Source organism: Haliotis asinina, chromosome 14 (assembly GCF_037392515.1).
Source record: "Haliotis asinina isolate JCU_RB_2024 chromosome 14, JCU_Hal_asi_v2, whole genome shotgun sequence".
Lineage (NCBI taxonomy): Eukaryota > Metazoa > Mollusca > Gastropoda > Lepetellida > Haliotidae > Haliotis > Haliotis asinina.
In genome coordinates, this window is record NC_090293.1 from 55184805 (window position 1) to 55202621 (window position 17817).

The 17817-nt window shown below is 40.7% G+C and overlaps 2 protein-coding genes and 1 pseudogene across 2 annotated transcripts in view; 1 reads left to right on the forward strand and 2 right to left on the reverse strand.

Annotated features, from left to right (window-relative positions):
* LOC137261360 (uncharacterized) overlaps positions 1–8866 on the reverse strand; it is a 38040-nt gene extending 29174 nt beyond the window's left edge. The window contains exons 1-3 of the mRNA XM_067799101.1: positions 8521–8866; positions 5070–5168; positions 2874–2944 (exon numbers count right to left, since the gene is read on the reverse strand). Of these exons, the coding sequence (XP_067655202.1) occupies positions 2874–2944; positions 5070–5168; positions 8521–8538 (188 nt within the window). The 5' untranslated portion in view covers positions 8539–8866. The remainder of the gene's footprint in view (positions 1–2873; positions 2945–5069; positions 5169–8520) is intronic.
* On the reverse strand, positions 2989–4892 carry LOC137261968 (GATA zinc finger domain-containing protein 15-like; annotated as a pseudogene).
* A 1233-nt stretch (positions 8867–10099) lies between the features above and the next one.
* On the forward strand, positions 10100–16900 carry LOC137261361 (uncharacterized). The gene is made up of 7 exons (XM_067799102.1): positions 10100–10200; positions 10809–10913; positions 11679–11752; positions 12060–12197; positions 12360–12474; positions 13811–13883; positions 15557–16900. The coding sequence occupies exons 2-7, from the start codon at positions 10815–10817 to the stop codon at positions 15679–15681; spliced, it is 624 nt and encodes a 207-aa protein (XP_067655203.1). The 5' UTR covers positions 10100–10200; positions 10809–10814; the 3' UTR covers positions 15682–16900.
* Positions 16901–17817: the final 917 nt, after the last annotated feature.

Sequence of the window (17817 nt, forward strand, 5' to 3'; positions counted from 1 at the left end):
ATATACCTACCATCTTCAGTACATGTAATAGTCAGACGTTCCACGGGTGATGTGACATATCTGATATACCAGCCACCTTCAGCACATGTAATAGTCAGACGTTCCACGGGTGATGTGAGATATCTGATATACCTACCACCTTCAGCACATGTAATAGTCAGACTTTCCACGGGTGATGTGACATATCTGATATACCTACCACCTTCAGCACAGGTAATAGTCAGACGTTCCACAGGTGATGTGACATATGTGATATACCTACCACCTTCAGCACATGTAATAGTCAGACATTCCACAGGTGATGTGACACATCTGATATACCTACCATCTTCAGTACATGTAATAGTCAGACGTTCCACAGGTGATGTGACATATGTGATATACCTACCACCTTCAGCACATGTAATAGTCAGACATTCCACAGGTGATGTGACATATCTGATATACCTACCACCTTCAGTACATGTAATAGTCAGACATTCCACAGGTGATGTGACATATGTCATATACCTACCACCTTCAGCACATGTAATAGTCAGACGTTCCACGGGTGATGTGACATATGTGATATACCTACCATCTTCAGTACATGTAATAGTCAGACATTCCACAGGTGATGTGACATATGTGATATACCTACCACCTTCAGTACATGTAATAGTCTGACGTTCCACGGGTGATGTGACATATCTGATATACCTACCACCTTCAGTACATGTAATAGTCAGACGTTCCACAGGTGATGTGACATATGTGATATACCTACCACCTTCAGTACATGTAATAGTCAGACATTCCACAGGTGATGTGACATATGTGATATACCTACCACCTTCAGCACACGTAATAGTCAGACGTTCCACGGGTGATGTGACATATCTGATATACCTACCACCTTCAGCACATGTAATAGTCAGACGTTCCACGGGTGATGTGACATACCTGATATACCTACCACCTTCAGCACATGTAATAGTCAGACTTTCCACGGGTGATGTGACATATCTGATATACCTACCACCTTCAGCACATGTAATAGTCAGACGTTCCACAGGTGATGTGACATATGTGATATACCTACCACCTTCAGCACATGTAATAGTCAGACATTCCACAGGTGATGTGACATATGTGATATACCTACCATCTTCAGTACATGTAATAGTCAGACGTTCCACAGGTGATGTGACATATGTGATGTACACACCACCTTCAGTACATGTAATAGTCAGACGTTCCACAGGTGATGTGACATATCTGATATACCTACCATCTTCAGTACATGTAATAGTCAGACGTTCCACAGGTGATGTGACATATGTGATATACCTACCATCTTCAGTACATGTAATAGTCAGACATTCCACAGGTGATGTGACATATGTGATATACCTACCACCTTCAGTACATGTAATAGTCAGACGTTCTACAGGTGATGTGACATATCTGATATACCTACCACCTTCAGTACATGTAATAGTCAAACGTTCCACAGGTGATGTGACATATGTGATATACCTACCATCTTCAGCACATGTAATAGTCAGACGTTCCACGGGTGATGTGACATATGTGATATACCTACCACCTTCAGTACATGTAATAGTCAGACGTTCCACAGGTGATGTGACATATGTGATATACCTACCATCTTCAGTACATGTAATAGTCAGACGTTCCACAGGTGATGTGACATATGTGATATACCTACCACGTTCAGTACATGTAATAGTCAGACGTTCCACAGGTGATGTGACATATCTGATATACCTACTACCTTCAGTACATGTAATAGTCAGACGTTCCACAGGTGATGTGACATATCTGATATACCTACCACCTTCAGTACATGTAATAGTCAGACGTTCCACAGGTGATGTGACATATGTGATATACCTACTACCTTCAGTACATGTAATAGTCAGACGTTCCACAGGTGATGTGACATATCTGATATACCTACTACCTTCAGTACATGTAATAGTCAGACGTTCCACGGGTGATGTGACATATGTGATATACCTACCATCTTCAGTACATGTAATAGTCAGACGTTCCACGGGTGATGTGACATATGTGATATACCTACCATCTTCAGTACATGTAATAGTCAGACGTTCCACAGGTGATGTGACATATCTGATCTACCTACTACCTTCAGTACATGTAATAGTCAGACGTTCCACAGGTGATGTGACATATCTGATATACCTACCACGTTCAGTACATGTAATAGTCAGACGTTCCACAGGTGATGTGACATATGTGATATACCTACTACCTTCAGTACATGTAATAGTCAGACGTTCCACAGGTGATGTGACATATGTGATATACCTACCACCTTCAGTACATGTAATAGTCAGACGTTCCACAGGTGATGTGACATATGTGATATACCTACTACCTTCAGTACATGTAATAGTCAGACGTTCCACAGGTGATGTGACATATCTGATATACCTACTACCTTCAGTACATGTAATAGTCAGACGTTCCACGGGTGATGTGACATATGTGATATACCTACCATCTTCAGTACATGTAATAGTCAGACGTTCCACAGGTGATGTGACATATGTGATATACCTACCACCTTCAGTACATGTAATAGTCAGACGTTCCACAGGTGATGTGACATATGTGATATACCTACCACCTTCAGCACATGTAATAGTCAGACTTTCCACAGGTGATGTGACATGTGATATACCTACCATCTTCAGCACATGTAATAGTCAGACGTTCCACGGGTGATGTGACATATGTGATATACCTACCATCTTCAGTACATGTAATAGTCAGACTTTCCACAGGTGATGTGACATATCTGATATATGTACCACTGTCAGGACAGCAGACAGTTAACATACCTGTCACCTCTGTTGACTAGAGCTCTCTTATACCCTTTCTTCTCAGTCTTTTCAATAAACCAGTCACATTCCTGAAATAGGAAGTATGCGGAAATAATGTAATGTATGTCATGGGGTTAGAGCTATAGTGTGTTGTTAGAGGTGTAGTGGGTGTTGTTAGAGGTGTAGTGGGTGTTGTTAGAGGTATGGTGGGTGTGGTTAGAGATGTAGTGGGTGTTGTTAGAGGTATGGTAGGTGTGGTTAGAGGTGTAGTGGGTGTGGCTAGAGGTGTAGTGGGTGTTGTTTGAGGTATAGTGGGTGTTGTTACAGATGTAATGGGTGTTGTTAGTGGTGTGGTGAGTGTTGTTAGAGGTATGGTAGGTGTGGTTAGAGATGTAGTGGGTGTTGTTAGAGGTATGGTGGGTGTGGTTAGAGATGTATTGCGTGTGGTTTCGAGCTTTAGTGGATGTTGTTGGAGGTATGGTGGGTGTGGTTAGAGGTGAAGTGGGTGTTGTTAGAGGTGAAGCGGGTGTTGTTAGGGGTATGGTGGGTGTTGTTAGAGGTGAAGTGTGTGTTGCTAGAGGTGAAGTGGGTGTTGTTAGAGGTGAAGTGGGTGTAGTGGGTGTTGTTAGAGGTGAAGTGGTTGCGGATGGAGCTTTAGTGGATGTTGTTAGAGGTATGGTGGGTGTGGTTAGAGCTGTAGCGGGTGTTGTTATAGGTGTAGTGGGTGTTGTTAGATGTATGGTGGGTGTGGTTAGAGGTGTAGGTGGTGTTGTTAGAGGTGTAGTGGGTGTTGTTAGATGTATGGTGGGTGTTGTTAGAGGTGTAGTGGGTGCTGTTAGAGGTATGGTGGATGTGGTTAGAGGTGTAGTGGGTGTTAGAGGTGTAATGGGTGTTGTTAGAGGTGAAGTGTTTGTGGTTAGAGGTGAAGTGGGTGTTGTTAGAGGTATGGTGGGTGTAGTGGGTGTTGTTAGAGGTGAAGTGGTTGCGGATGGAGCTTTAGTGGATGTTGTTAGAGGTATGGTGGGTGTGGTTAGAGCTGTAGCGGGTGTTGTTATAGGTGTAGTGGGTGTTGTTAGATGTGTAGTGGGTGTTGTTAGAGGTGTAGTGGGTGTTGTTAGAGGTATGGTGGATGTGGTTAGAGGTGTAGTGGGTGTTGTTAGAGGTATGGTGGGTGTTGTTAGAGGTGTAGTGGGTGTTGTTAGAGGTATGGTGGGTGTTGTTAGAGGTGTAGTGGGTGTTGTTAGAGGTATGGTGGATGTGGTTAGAGGTGTAGTGGGTGTTAGAGGTGTAATGGGTGTTGTTAGAGGTGAAGTGTTTGTGGTTAGAGGTGAAGTGTGTGTTGTTAGAGGTATGGTGGGTGTTGTTAGGGGTATGGTGGGTGTTGTCATTGGTGAAGTGGCTGTTGTTAGAGGTGAAGTGGGTGTTGTTAGAGGTGAAGTGGGTGTAGTGGGTGTTTTTAGAGGTATGGTGGTTGTGGTTCGAGCTGTAGTGGATGTTGTTAAGAGGTATGGTGGGTGTGGTTAGAGCTGTAGTGGGTGTTGTTAGAGGTATGGTGGGTGTGGTTAGAGGTGTAGTGGGTGTTGTTAGAACTTTAGTGGGTGTTGTTAGAGGTATAGTGATGTGGTTAGAGCTGTACTGTGTGGTTAGAGGTGTAGTGGGTGTTGTTAGAGGTCTAATGGCTGTGGTTAGAGATGTAGTGGGTGTGGTTAGAGGTGTAGCATGTTTGGTTTGAGGTATGGTGGATGTGGTTAGAGTTGTACTGTGTGGTTAGAGGTGTAGCAGGTGTTGTTAGAGGTGTAGTGGGTGTTGTTAGAGGTGTAGCGGGTGTTGTTAGAGGTGTAGTGGGTGTTGTTAGAAGTGTAGTGGGTGTTGTTAGAGTTGTAGTGGTGTGGCAAGTGTGATGTGTCATCTATGACAACGTCAGTCAAAGTTATTGTGAAATATACAGGAAGACACAAAGGCTAGACTTCCACCGGACCATCCACAAATCTGCCGGATTTGAACACTGGGTGTGAGATATTTGATAGAAGTAGACATTGACTAGTGGAGAAAGCAGGGTTAGTTAAGAATATGGTTCTACTGTTTGGACAGATCTCAGACCTGCCTCCTCAACTGTCTGACAACTACGGTGTCTGTGAAATGGGGCATCAGTTAGGTATAGCTTTCGTGAGCTTAATGATCTACATTATGTTTCCTACTACATTTATTTTGTACCTCTGGTGACAGGACATTTTCCAGGACAAATGCCAGTTTGTGCTTGGAGTCCTCAGGCAGATCTACCTTCCTGTACACTACCTCTGGCTTTTCATCAATCTGAAACAATACACTGTGAATAACAACAAATATTAACAACTAGTATGGTGACACACTGTGCCTTCTTTCCATGTCTGATTTCTCAACTTTGTGTATGTATTATGTATGAAGCCTATCTTTAGTGACAAAAGATCAGATGAACAGTTTGTGGACTAGTAGTATATACACAGTAGACAAATCAAAAGACATAACTGCACTTGTTTCTTTTCTGAGAGTCCAGTTATTCCTATATAAGTTCACATGGTGTTACTTGTCAAGTACTTTCTTGGAACACTGAAAACTTCAGACTTAATCACAATTATAATGGTGCAGTCACCACCAACTGTTTATTCTTTCTTTCTAATTTGTTTGTTGTTCATATGATTAATGAGGGAATCTGTCAAGAAGTTTCACTTACTTACTTTTACTTACTTACTTAATATATACTCAGTAAGCAGTAATGCATACATTCTCTCCATGTTTCATATTGTTGCATCACTTGCTTGATAACGGTGTTGGTACCTGCACTAAACTGTCACACTCATTGCAGTAAAGACGTTGACTAACCACAGAACTTGGTTTGCTTTTATCTTTACAACTTCTAAAATGCCTCTCAAAAAAGTCTTACGTAAGCCATGATAATCTACTATTTTCAAATTTACTCAGATACAAAAGAAATTTTAGAGCCTGTGCTTTAATTCACTTTAATTAACAATCCAAACAAAGGATTGAGCTCAAACTTGACAATTATGGTTAAGACATTTTGGGGAATCACATTCGGAGTTCACACAACCAAAATCACAAAAAAATGATACCATTAAGATACCCCAAAGTCAGGGTTGTGTGTGTCCACCATGGGCATAGATGAAAGCATTGCATCATCTGTACATGGAATGAATTAGATCGTGGATGAAGGCCAAAGGCACTTGGGTCCTTACTCTGTGAAATGTCTGATCAAGTCCAGCAGTTGTCGGCCTGGGGTGGATGTCATTAAGTCTTCTTTGAATCTCATCCCAAAGGTGTTTTATTGGTCTCAAATCAAGACTGAGATGCCATGTTGTCTTAGGATGTCCAATGTTACTCTGGCAGTGTTGTCAGGAGTGTTGTCTTGCTGGAAAATGTGATTTCTGTAACGTCCAAAATTTGGTACAACAGTGACTTGCTACTTGTCCAGCAGCTGACAAACTGTTAATCCCCACCATGTTTGTGAGCAACAGGGGCCATCTCAAAAAAATATCCAAGTGTTGCTCTATCAATAAATGCCACTCTTTGAGGTGATTCAGTATTTACAACAAACATATGTCCTACATTTTACAGATGTTGTGATCGTATATATATTGCACCACACACAAGTTTGATGACAACACATGGAATACACTTATCATTGGTGATGATGACAACAGCACAAAATTTACACATTCTAAAACAAAACTTACAAACAAAATCATTAAAAAATTACAAAAATTCAGCAAGATGGGAGACAGTATTATGGTAATAAACTAGACACTTTTCTTTTTTCTCGTTTACGGGCATGATCATCCTCGATATCTCCAGGGTATACGTTCCGATAAGTCACCACTATACCCTGGACGCATCTACAGCTCTGCCAGATAAATTTATTACCTCCATTTGCAAATGCTATACTGACAAGTGCCTTGTTCAGTGTTGACAATGCATTGTTAAGGAGAATTATCTCTTGGTCAGACACAACTTGTCACTGTCAGTGGCAGTCTGACATGTCTGCAATACAGGAACGAGATCATTCATTTGAGGACAGAGACATAACTTCATGCTTCAGCAAGATAATGTCCGTATATGTGTTGCTTGTCTTGTGACAGATTTCCTGAGATGGCTGGACATTCTGGTAGTACCCTGGTAGTTTCTCTGGACCTGTCCAATATCAAGCATTCTTGGATTGAAATGGAGAGACGTTAATGTTGAGCCCAGAACCAACAGATGATGAAAGCTGAATTGAGACAAACGTTTCAGAAAGGCCTCCGTCAACAAGCTCGGACAGAAGTCTGCCATATTGGAACATGTCCTCAAGAACAAGGGCCACATCAAATGGGAAGTCACCCAAGCCTTGTCCAGCAACAACAACTGGCACCACTGGAAGCTTCAGGAAGCCATGGATATACAGCGACAACAGCCAGCAATCAACGGTGAACAATGAATCCACTTACCATGTGCTTGGGGCTCACTTATATAAACGCACACTTCTCATCCCATGTTCTTCGCCCATGCCTATCAGTTTAACAGCCCAATGGTCTCTTGTTTGCATTGCATAACTGGCCACCCTTCCTCTGTTCATACAGAATCATTTTATTCTTTACCCCTTCATTACCATGTTGTTTTAGTGCAACAATGGCCTCTGTATGTTTGTATTATATCCCATAAAGTATATTACCATTTTTTTAAGTTTATTACTGGCCTCATGTTTGTATTACATTGTTAAACATTAACAGTGCCTCATGTATGTATATATACCCCCTTGATACTCCCTACCATTCACCTGATGAAGAAACAAGCATATGCTAAAACAATTGTGGTATTCACAACAAAGAAGTTGATATCCATAAATCGTGCTTTCCTTCAAGCATTTAGCTCCAGGGCTGTGTATCTTCAAGCATTTAGCTTGAAGACTGTATATATTCAACATTTAGCTTGAAGATAGTATATCTTCAAGCATTTGTCTCGAAGACTGTATATCTTCAAGCATTCAGCAACAGGACAGTATATCTTCAAGCATTTAGCTCCAGGACAGGGAGATCCAGGTCTGTATATCTTCAAGTATTTAGCTCCAAGAGAGTATATCTTCAAGCATTTAGCTCCAGGACTGTATATCTTCAAGCATTCAGCTCCAGAGCTGTATATCTTCAAGCATTTAGCTCCAGGATAGTATATCTTCAAACATTTAGCCCCACAGCTGTGTATCTTCAAGCATTTAGCTCGTAGACTGTATATATTCAAGCATTTAGCTTGAAGACTGTAAATCTTCAAGAATTTAGCTCAAAGACTGTATATCTTCAAGCATTTAGCAACAGGACAGTATATCTTCCAGCATTAGCTTCAGGACAGTATATCTTCAAGCAGTATATATCAACAAACATTTAGATCCAGGACTGTATATCTCAAAGCATTTAGCTCCAAGACTGTATGCATGTCTTCACGAATACTTAGTACCACAGATGTACGTGTGTATGCCTACATGTCTTACATACATGCTGAACACATTGAGTCACGAGAGACTGACCTATAAAGATGGAGCGAACTGCTGAACATACACACCTTTACACTACAGACAAACGTAGACAGATGAAGCCAACTGCTGAACTCTGACAACATAACACTGAACCAACTGCTGGATACTCACAGATTGATCTGCTCCCATGATGTTCCTCAATATGACGAGTGCCACTCAATATGGTATGGTGCCACTTTTTTACTGCCTTTCGTCTGGGAAATCCCGATTCTAATTATAGCAGCAACTGCGCAGAATATTGTCAGTTTAGCCTGTTTTGCACTGCTGGTGCTCTTCGTGTAGGACAGATTCCCGAGTCTTAAAGAGTGTCAGTAAGCTGACCCACTTTGTTTATGTATCCAATAAGCCATAGATGGAATGGCGATCCTTCTTCTGAATGGTTCACTAGGACTGCTGCGCGGCCGCACCAGTGATGGCGCATTGAACAGGGAAGTCGGCAAATGGAACAGCATGGAACCGTCGGGGCCAAGAGCTAGAATGGCCGGATCAAGGAATTCTGAAAGTGTGCACACGTGCGTGTGTGGGTGTGTGGTGCGTGTGTGTGTTTCATGGGATCGATCCCTCTGAACCCCCTTTCGCCCTGCATACACAGAAAAATATCTATGTGGTCATACGTCATGTTCATGAGATGGGAGGGCGGGAAGGGGGTGTCAAACTCCCTAAACACTACACAACACCCGCATCCCCCAGGTCCACCCATGAAGAGGGATACACTGGGTTCTTCAGTCTCGCAGGATAGGAAGCATCATACATTATTATTTCCTGATATCACACGTATTCTCATATAGTACAGTACTTGTTATATGAATCTGTCTGTTGATATAATTTGTTTTAAATGAGTGAGTGGATATATCGTTTAAAGCCGGATCATCGCTATTCGAGGCGAATGTTTCGAATGATGGTTATCCCGGTGCACTTTTGGCTCCCAAACCATGACGTCCATTGCTACTGTCAAATCGATACCGCGCTGTCCGACTCAAGGATTGGCGTAACGTTCACGACATCGTCGGTAGGTCCTCTCAGCGTGGATGAATTGCTGAGTGTAATGAACTCGGTCATGGACAGGGCGAACATAGTCACCTGACAAATCAAATATGACACAGATAACATATGAACGCAAGTTAAATTACGTCGAAACTCAACAGGCGTTTAATACTGGATTCTTAGAAGGACATGTCACGTCTAGCAAGCTTCTTTGAAAACGTAATTCAGTTTTATGAGACGTTTGCTCATTATCATGCAGATGTACATAATAACAATGATTGGTTGAAGGTACGACTAAGTTTGAACCGTTTTAAGCGAATGCCTTGTAAATTAATTGTACCAATCAGTTTAATATATAAATGTTTATAAGAATTTCTGCCTATTACAAACAATATGCAGTAATGGCAGAGACCATATTCCGATATGGTCTCTTGTAATGGTAAACCATATCTTGTGCGTCATTATTTCACATGTCATTGACCAAGTTTGTTATCACATGTTCCATTAGTTGAATACGATTACTTTCTTCCTTAATCTGTTGTTTGAAACTTAGAGCTTCAGCCTTTCAACTTGTGTATACACAAGTCAACAACAAAACGACGTGTTAACGTAACGCGACCAAATGTAGCCAAATGCGTGTTGCACGCTCAGTGATATCACCATTGACGAATCATATTGCGTATAATATTTTGTGCGTAAGATTCTTAAAATAGATTTTGGGATTCCCTCAGCCAGACAAGCAGGAAGTAATGGCAGAGGTACTGGTGAGCTTACTTCTTGCCTCAGTGTAGCAACGACACACACCTGGTGAGTACGTGTTTGTTTTCTGTGTGACACAATGAGTGACAAACATTAGGCTGTGTATGGTGTAACTGCACATGTCATGACTTGTCAACATTCGACCGTTTGATTATGTGTGATATCTGCAGCAACGTACTTGTGAAACAACAGTGATATGATAACAATGGTGGACACTTAATAAGGGAAACCAGTAGTTGTTTGACTCTGATTAGTAGTGACAATGATCAAACAGAAGCCAGGAATTAATCAAGGTGTAAATAGTTTGACAATGCCAGATACAAATTATATGGATAACATCACCGATTGGTAACACGTGAAGACATAATACACACATAATGAAATTAATAAGTCTCTAGGCAGGTATCACCTGGTCATGGTTGATTGGTGGTTAGGATCTCATGATTTCCACGGCACCTGGAACTTACCTTAACACCAGGTGTTGTTGGACACGACTTTCATGATGGCATGGTCCTGCTGTTTGTTGATGCATCAAAAAATGCCAGTTTTCAGGTCGACCTTGTTGTCAGATGTCTGGTGTTCTTTGACGGAAGTTGAAGTAGATAAATTCTCAGCTTTATAATGTCAGTGTTGTAATGCTCTTTTCCTTTATTCAGGCCAGGATGGGTGACAAGCCAGAGATAGTGTATAAGGAAATCAGTCTCCCAGATGATTTAAAGCACAAACTGGCATTTGTCCTAGAAAATGTCCTGACGCCGGAGGTGAGTGCCTAGAGTATGATGACATGACAATCAAATATATGTCGTGTCTACAGTTCAGTAATGATGATACAATGCATGACATCAGTAACATACACATACTGGCTGTGTGGTAATACCATCATTATATCAGAAGTGATTAGGTGATTTCACTCATATTTGAGAGGTACTTGGAGAAAGAGTCATAGGAAAAAAGTCTCCAAAATGTCAGTAGTGATAATATATTCTTTAACATTAGTAGCATTACATAAATTTCTCTGAACCACATTTGAACCAATCTCATAAAAATAATGTAATTATTCAAGTATAATACGTGAAGTCACAGAATTACCAGATCACAACACTGTCATCTGCAGTAGCACTAGATAAATCCTGTAATCCTTTTATGAACTAAATAACTAACATAATCTTCAGTTCTCCTGTTTTGCAAAGGTACACATGGCTTACAGTATCGTATTGAAAGGAATAATTAACTTGAAAGTGAAATAGTATAAGGAAAGTAAATGGAGGACAGGACATTTTCATCACTTTTTCTGTTGAATAAGTTTTATTGACGATGAAAGTGAAATAGTTTTTGTAAAATACAATATAAACAGGATGTTTTTATGGCTTATGCTAAAGTGAAATAATATTCATGAAATACTGTATAAAAAAGCAAATAATGGAGAACAGGATGTTTTGTAATAGTTATTTTTCTGATGCCTTCTTTTTTCCAATGATTTTTTTATGATCACCATTTGAGGAGCACTGTTCATGTTGTTTCCCTAGGAGTGTCAATGGTACATTGAGGAGACAGAGAGGAGGGGGTACACACTTGCCCAGGTCAACACTGGGGATGGACAGTATGTACATAGACAGCTTTTACATCTTATCTCGTGCAGACATGGCAATGTCATTGAGAAAATACCTCACATATAACATAAGGGAACGCAATGTGAATAAGGGGAGATAATTTCATTGTTTGAAAACTGCATAACCTTGTGAATACGGGGAGATAATTTTTTGGTTTGAAAATATCATAAGAATGGGAGATGGGGATATGTGAAATATCTGACATGTGAATCAGGGAGATACTTTGTATATGTGAAGATAATGAATCAGGGAAGTAAGTTGTATATGTCGGTAGGTAACGGTCATTTCCTGTCCCAGGGTGACGAGGACAGATATCAGAAACAGTTCACGACATATCTGGGACTCAGAAGAAGAGGCCAAAAAAATCTGGGACAGGATCAAAGAATTTATACCTGAAGTATTTAACGAGAGAAGGGTAATAGGTTTAAATGAAAGGTAAGCTACTGTTCCATCATGTCATAGTAACTCACAACCTACAGGACTATTTATACGAACTAACCTGCACATATAACATATTGTTCAAAATGTATGTGTGAAAGATTACTCTTTGAACTGTCGGTGGGTCTGGTGAAGAATGTTGATCATCTACAACTTCAGACTCCGCTTCCTACGGTACAACCCGGGAGAATACTTCAAACCTCATGAGGATGGTGTCTATCTGAGAGACAACGGGGAAAGGAGTTACATCACTGTACATGTGTACCTGAATGAGGTGAGGCAACCACACCACTCTACAGGTGTACTTAAATGAGATGTGTGACTACAGCACTGTATGGTTGTACTTGAATGAGGTTAGACAACCACACCACTATAAAGGTGTACTTGAATGAAGTGAGGCAACCACACCACTATAAAGGTGTACTTGAATGAGGTGCGGCAACCACATCACTATTAAGGTGTACTTGAATGAGGTGAGGCAACCACATCACTATAAAGGTGTACTTGAATGAGGTGAGGCAACCACATCACTATAAAGGTGTACTTGAATGAGGTGAGGCAACCACATCACTATAAAGGTGTACTTGAATGAGGTGAGGCAACCACATCACTATAAAGGTGTACTTGAATGAGGTGAGGTAACCACATCACTATAAAGGTGTACTTGAATGAGGTGAGGCAACCACATCACTATAAAGGTGTACTTGAATGAGGTGAGGCAACCACATCACTATAAAGGTGTACTTGAATGAGGTGAGGCAACCACATCACTATAAAGGTGTACTTGAATGAGGTGAGGCAACCACATCACTATAAAGGTGTACTTGAATGAGGTGAGGTAACCACATCACTATAAAGGTGTACTTGAATGAGGTGAGGCAACCACATCACTATAAAGGTGTACTTGAATGAGGTGAGGCAACCACATCACTATAAAGGTGTACTTGAATGAGGTGAGGTAACCATACCACTCTACAGGTGTACTTGAATGAGGTGAGGCAACCACATCACTGTGCAGGTGTACATGGATGAGGTGAGGCAGTCATGTCACGATACATGTGTACCCGAACGAGATGAGGCAATCATGTCACGGTACAGGTGTACGTGGATGCGGTGAGGCAATCATCTCACGGTACAGGCGTACATGGATGAGTTGAGGCAGTCATGTCACGGTACAGGTGTATGTGTATGAGTTGAGGCAACCACGTCACGGTACAGGAGTATGTGGATGAGTTGAGGCAACCACGTCACGGTACAGGAGTATGTGGATGAGTTGAGCCTTGGGGCAGGATGGGTGGATGTGTGACTGTCTGTATAGCTGTATCCTTTAACATGTGTGTGTGTGTGCGTGTGTGCATGCGTGAACTCATCACTGTAAAGCTGTAGTGGGAGGATTTGGCGAGTGACCTCATGACTGGGGCTGTGGTTGGGGATGATATAGAATATTTATTCTTGTAGCTAGCTAAATATTTCATAATACCATTACATAAATGCTACATATGACATCCCTGAACCTGGTGGGGTCAGATTCCTGGTCCGGGATGTAGAAGTTGGCAACTGTGGTAGTAGATATATTCTTCAGATTTATCATTTCCAATATTTCGTTTCAGGGTTTTGTAGGGGGAAGCACAACATTCTTCTCATACAGGACAATGGATAGCATCCCTGTGGTACCCAAAACAGGTAGAACTGATCACAGACAAGAGCAGCCAGCACATGGGGTCCTAAACAACTAATACTGTTAACTGTCTTGTTTCCGCGCCTTTACTTTTTCGCGAGCGGTGGTCACTAAACCTTTTCGCGCCTTCTTATTTTCGCGAGGTGCTGGTTGACAAATGTATTGACAAATGCAATACCTGATATATAGGTCTAAAGGGTACTTTACATGACTAGGTTTTCATTTGGAATATTGATCGATAAAACGTTCATTCAGCCATGAAAAAGACCTGTCACATGCCAAGCAAGTGATCTTGTTACAGAGGACGTCTCTGAATGTTTTTACACAACACCCAGGTGCATGATCATTGAGTTGTTATAAAATAAACAGATTTGTGTAGTGATCTAAAAACAAATGTACACAGTGGTATGCAGAGAAGGTAGCTGCCAATTGCAAAACTAACATCAATGCAACAATAGACTTGCGAATCAGCATTATGAAGCTTGTACATGCACAGTGGATTGTTAAATGTCTTGACAAGCTCTCCAAGCAGAAAGACAGTGTTCTGAGGGGTTGGCGAAAGGCTAATCTCTTGTGAAAACTATTAGTAAGAGTATCAGTAAGTGACACGTGAATGAGCAGTTTACACTTGTATTGTTTTTATGTTGTTGACGTGTCTGAATAAAGTGAATGATATATCAATATTATCGTGTGTTTTTATTCTCGCATCATGAAGTCTGACGCGAAATTTAATGGACGCGAAAATTTGGCTGTTTACGGTATTTGATATATCCTGTTTACTAGAAACTCATGGAGGTCTGGGTTAGAACTTGCCTTCAGTAACCCATGCTTGTCATAGAAGGCAACTAAAGGGATCAGGTGATGACGAGGTCAGACTCGTTGACACGTCATCACATCCCAACTGCATAGATCAATGCTCATGATGTTGATCTGTGGACTGGCTTGTCCAGACTCGTTTATTTACAGACTGCTGTCATAGACTGTACGATTGCTGAGTGTGGTGTTAATACCAAACAAACAATGTATTACCTTCTGTGCATGTCATCTAGGGATCACTGGCATCCGGTTTGTATGTGGACATAACATCAAAATATGCCAAACTACTTTTCCAGGAAAACTATAGCCTTGATTTAATACATTGAGTCCATTATTTTACTTCAGTATATGTTTCCTGTGCAGCAAAACGTCAGCTTCAATGGCATCTTAACAAATGAGCCAATCAGATGTTGGTTGTCAAAAATAATGTGGCTTCATTTCCTCACATCTGTAGAAAAGAACATTTCTTGATGGTACAGCATGGTACCGAATGCTACTCTTGATAAGGCACCGCCATACAGCTGGAATAGTGCTGAGTGTGGTGTTAAACACACTCTCTTTATAGAGCTTAGTGGATCTCACTGGTACTTGTTTATCTCCATTCAAGGCTGGCTGTTCAAACTCATGTTTAAGAAACAGTTATGCTCATGTGAAAGCTGTCAATTGACTGGGATCCGTACCTGGCAGACAAGAAAGTGACATGACTTGACATGATGTAATGTGACGTGATGTTATTAAAGTGTGATCAGGTGATCATGCAAGAGTTGTTTAACATGAGATTTCATTGAGACGAAATGTTAAAATTACTGTAAACCTTTTCTGCAATAGCATCATGGATAATGAAATCTGTGTCTTTCCACAGGCTCAGTCCTAGTGTTCCAACACAACATGCTACACGAAGGCTCCACACTGTTGGAGGGAAGGAAGTACACCGTCAGGACCGATGTCATGTACACTGCTGAGCGAGTCCCCAACTCAACACAGTGAAGACACATCTAGAGCAGTCACATCTAGTGACATGTTTGGTCTTACTGTTTTTATGTTGCTTTACCAACTACATGATGTTGAAAATTGTATATGAAAAGCAACAAATATGTTGCCACTAGAGACATTTTATTGAGAGATGGAAACAGCAATATTGTGTTTTATGCTGTATGTTTTCACTGTTACATTCTAGTTTATTGTTTGAAGCAGCTGTGATAACAGGAAGACAAGTTGTGTTTTCCTGGCCAAATGTGATTACTTAGCATCAGTGAACACTCGGATGATTAAGTCACCATGGTTTTCTGCTGCTATGTTTAACTCCCAGTATAGCAGGACCACTACAAGCAGCAACCATTACCTCCTGATGAAGGTGAAGTGAGCTCTTGTAGTAGTATACTCATGGAAATTATTATGGAAAATACATATAAGCACAAGTGCTCATTTACTGATTTCCAGAATTTCACCCACATTGCCATACAAAGCATGCAAACAGACTTTGGAAAGAATATAGGAACACTTGTACTTTCATCTGTACCTATGAGTATATGTCTATCTACTGATATTAACCAACCTCAGTGGAAAACTTTTTAGAAAATCTTTAGCTGGCAGTGTGACTGAAGTCATTAGAATTTTTTTATATTATATTGTTCACTTTGTTATATATACCCTTGAACTGGATTTCCGTGTGTTTCTGTTATGATACACCAGTATATTGTCCAGTATTTTTTTAAACACAATTCTTTAAGAATGTACGTCATTTAGCATGCATGTATGGTCAGACAACAACAGTCTATCAAATGAACTGCCACGTTGCAGTTCCACAATTTATTTTATGTGGTGACGTTTGGATTGTGCTATGGCATATTAGCTGTATCCTCAGTGTTTATTCCCAGCAGATCTGATGTGGGATGATCATTACAGGGAGTTAGTTCCAGTCCATTAAAGAAACTTATTTTCCTGCATATATTAGTTACTCTTTATTATGTATTATTCATCATTTCATTTAAGAACAGAGAAATCAGATGATCAATGCCGTTATTACTTCAGACACATACAAACATGTTTTTGGTTTTGAAATAATTTTAGATGCATTTTATTTAATAGAACATGCTTAATATTTCAGAGTCTGACTTTTATTTTGAATGTCTTGCCATTTATAGATAATGTATTTGTTAAATCTAAACATTTGAGTAATAAATTGTTTTTATTGTTGACACACAAACTTGTTTTAATGCTTTTTCCCTGGTATGCAGTACAGGAGGCTTTAGTTGTCAGCCTGGTATGCAGTACAGGAGGCTTTAGTTGTCAGCCTGGTATGCAGTACAGGAGGCTTTAGTTGTCAGCCTGGTGTGCAGTACAGGAGACTTTAGTTGTCAGCCTGGTATGCAGAAGGGGGAAAGAGGAGAGGAATTAATAATATTCTATTCCAGTCAGAAGGTGAATTTTCCAGGGGGACTCCTTCAGTCCTTTGCTCTTTTGTCTGTCTTTAAATCGTTTGAGTTTTCTGTTCAATAGGGAGGAGGGCTACCATCCCAGGCCTCCTCAGCACAGATCCCCAACACCTCTTACTCATCTCATCTACATGGATGACATCGAGCTCCTTGCCAAAGGAAAGACCAATTTGAAAGAACGGGTTCTCCTTGTCAAGTCCTTCTTTAATGATATTGGCATGACATTTGGACTTGACAAATGTAATACTCTTCATTTGAATCGTGGCAAGGTAACCAATGATGGATCGGTCAGGTTACAAGCTGGAGAAGTTATTGAGCATCTTGTGGAAGATCAGGCCTACACTTATCTTGGAATGCAAGTTTGAGACAAGCTCCAGAATGCCCAAATTCAAAATAAACTTCCGGCCGAGTATACATCTCATTTAAAGAAAATCTGGAGGTCAGAGCCAAATGCTCAAGGTCAAGCCACCAATGCTTTTGCTGTGCCAGTTCTCTCCTATTCCTTTGGAGTAGTTGATTGGACAAAACAAGACATCTAGGGTCTTGACCGCCTGACTAGAAGGATCATATCAGATAACCGAGCACACCACCCTCGTTCCTCTCTTAATCGTTTATATATGCCAATCAATTCGGGAGGATGGGATTTGATTAATGTGGAGGCTCTTCATGATAAAATTTTATTGTGTAC

Bases quoted from the DNA above. Each gene is read 5' to 3' on its own strand.
- LOC137261361 (XM_067799102.1), top strand. From the start codon at position 10,815: ATGGGTGACAAGCCAGAGATAGTGTATAAGGAAATCAGTCTCCCAGAT. The intron at 12,475-13,810 runs GTGAGGCAACCA...ATTTCGTTTCAG, and splicing joins TACATGTGTACCTGAATGAG to GGTTTTGTAGGGGGAAGCAC. The intron at 13,884-15,556 runs GTAGAACTGATC...GTCTTTCCACAG, and splicing joins CCCTGTGGTACCCAAAACAG to GCTCAGTCCTAGTGTTCCAA.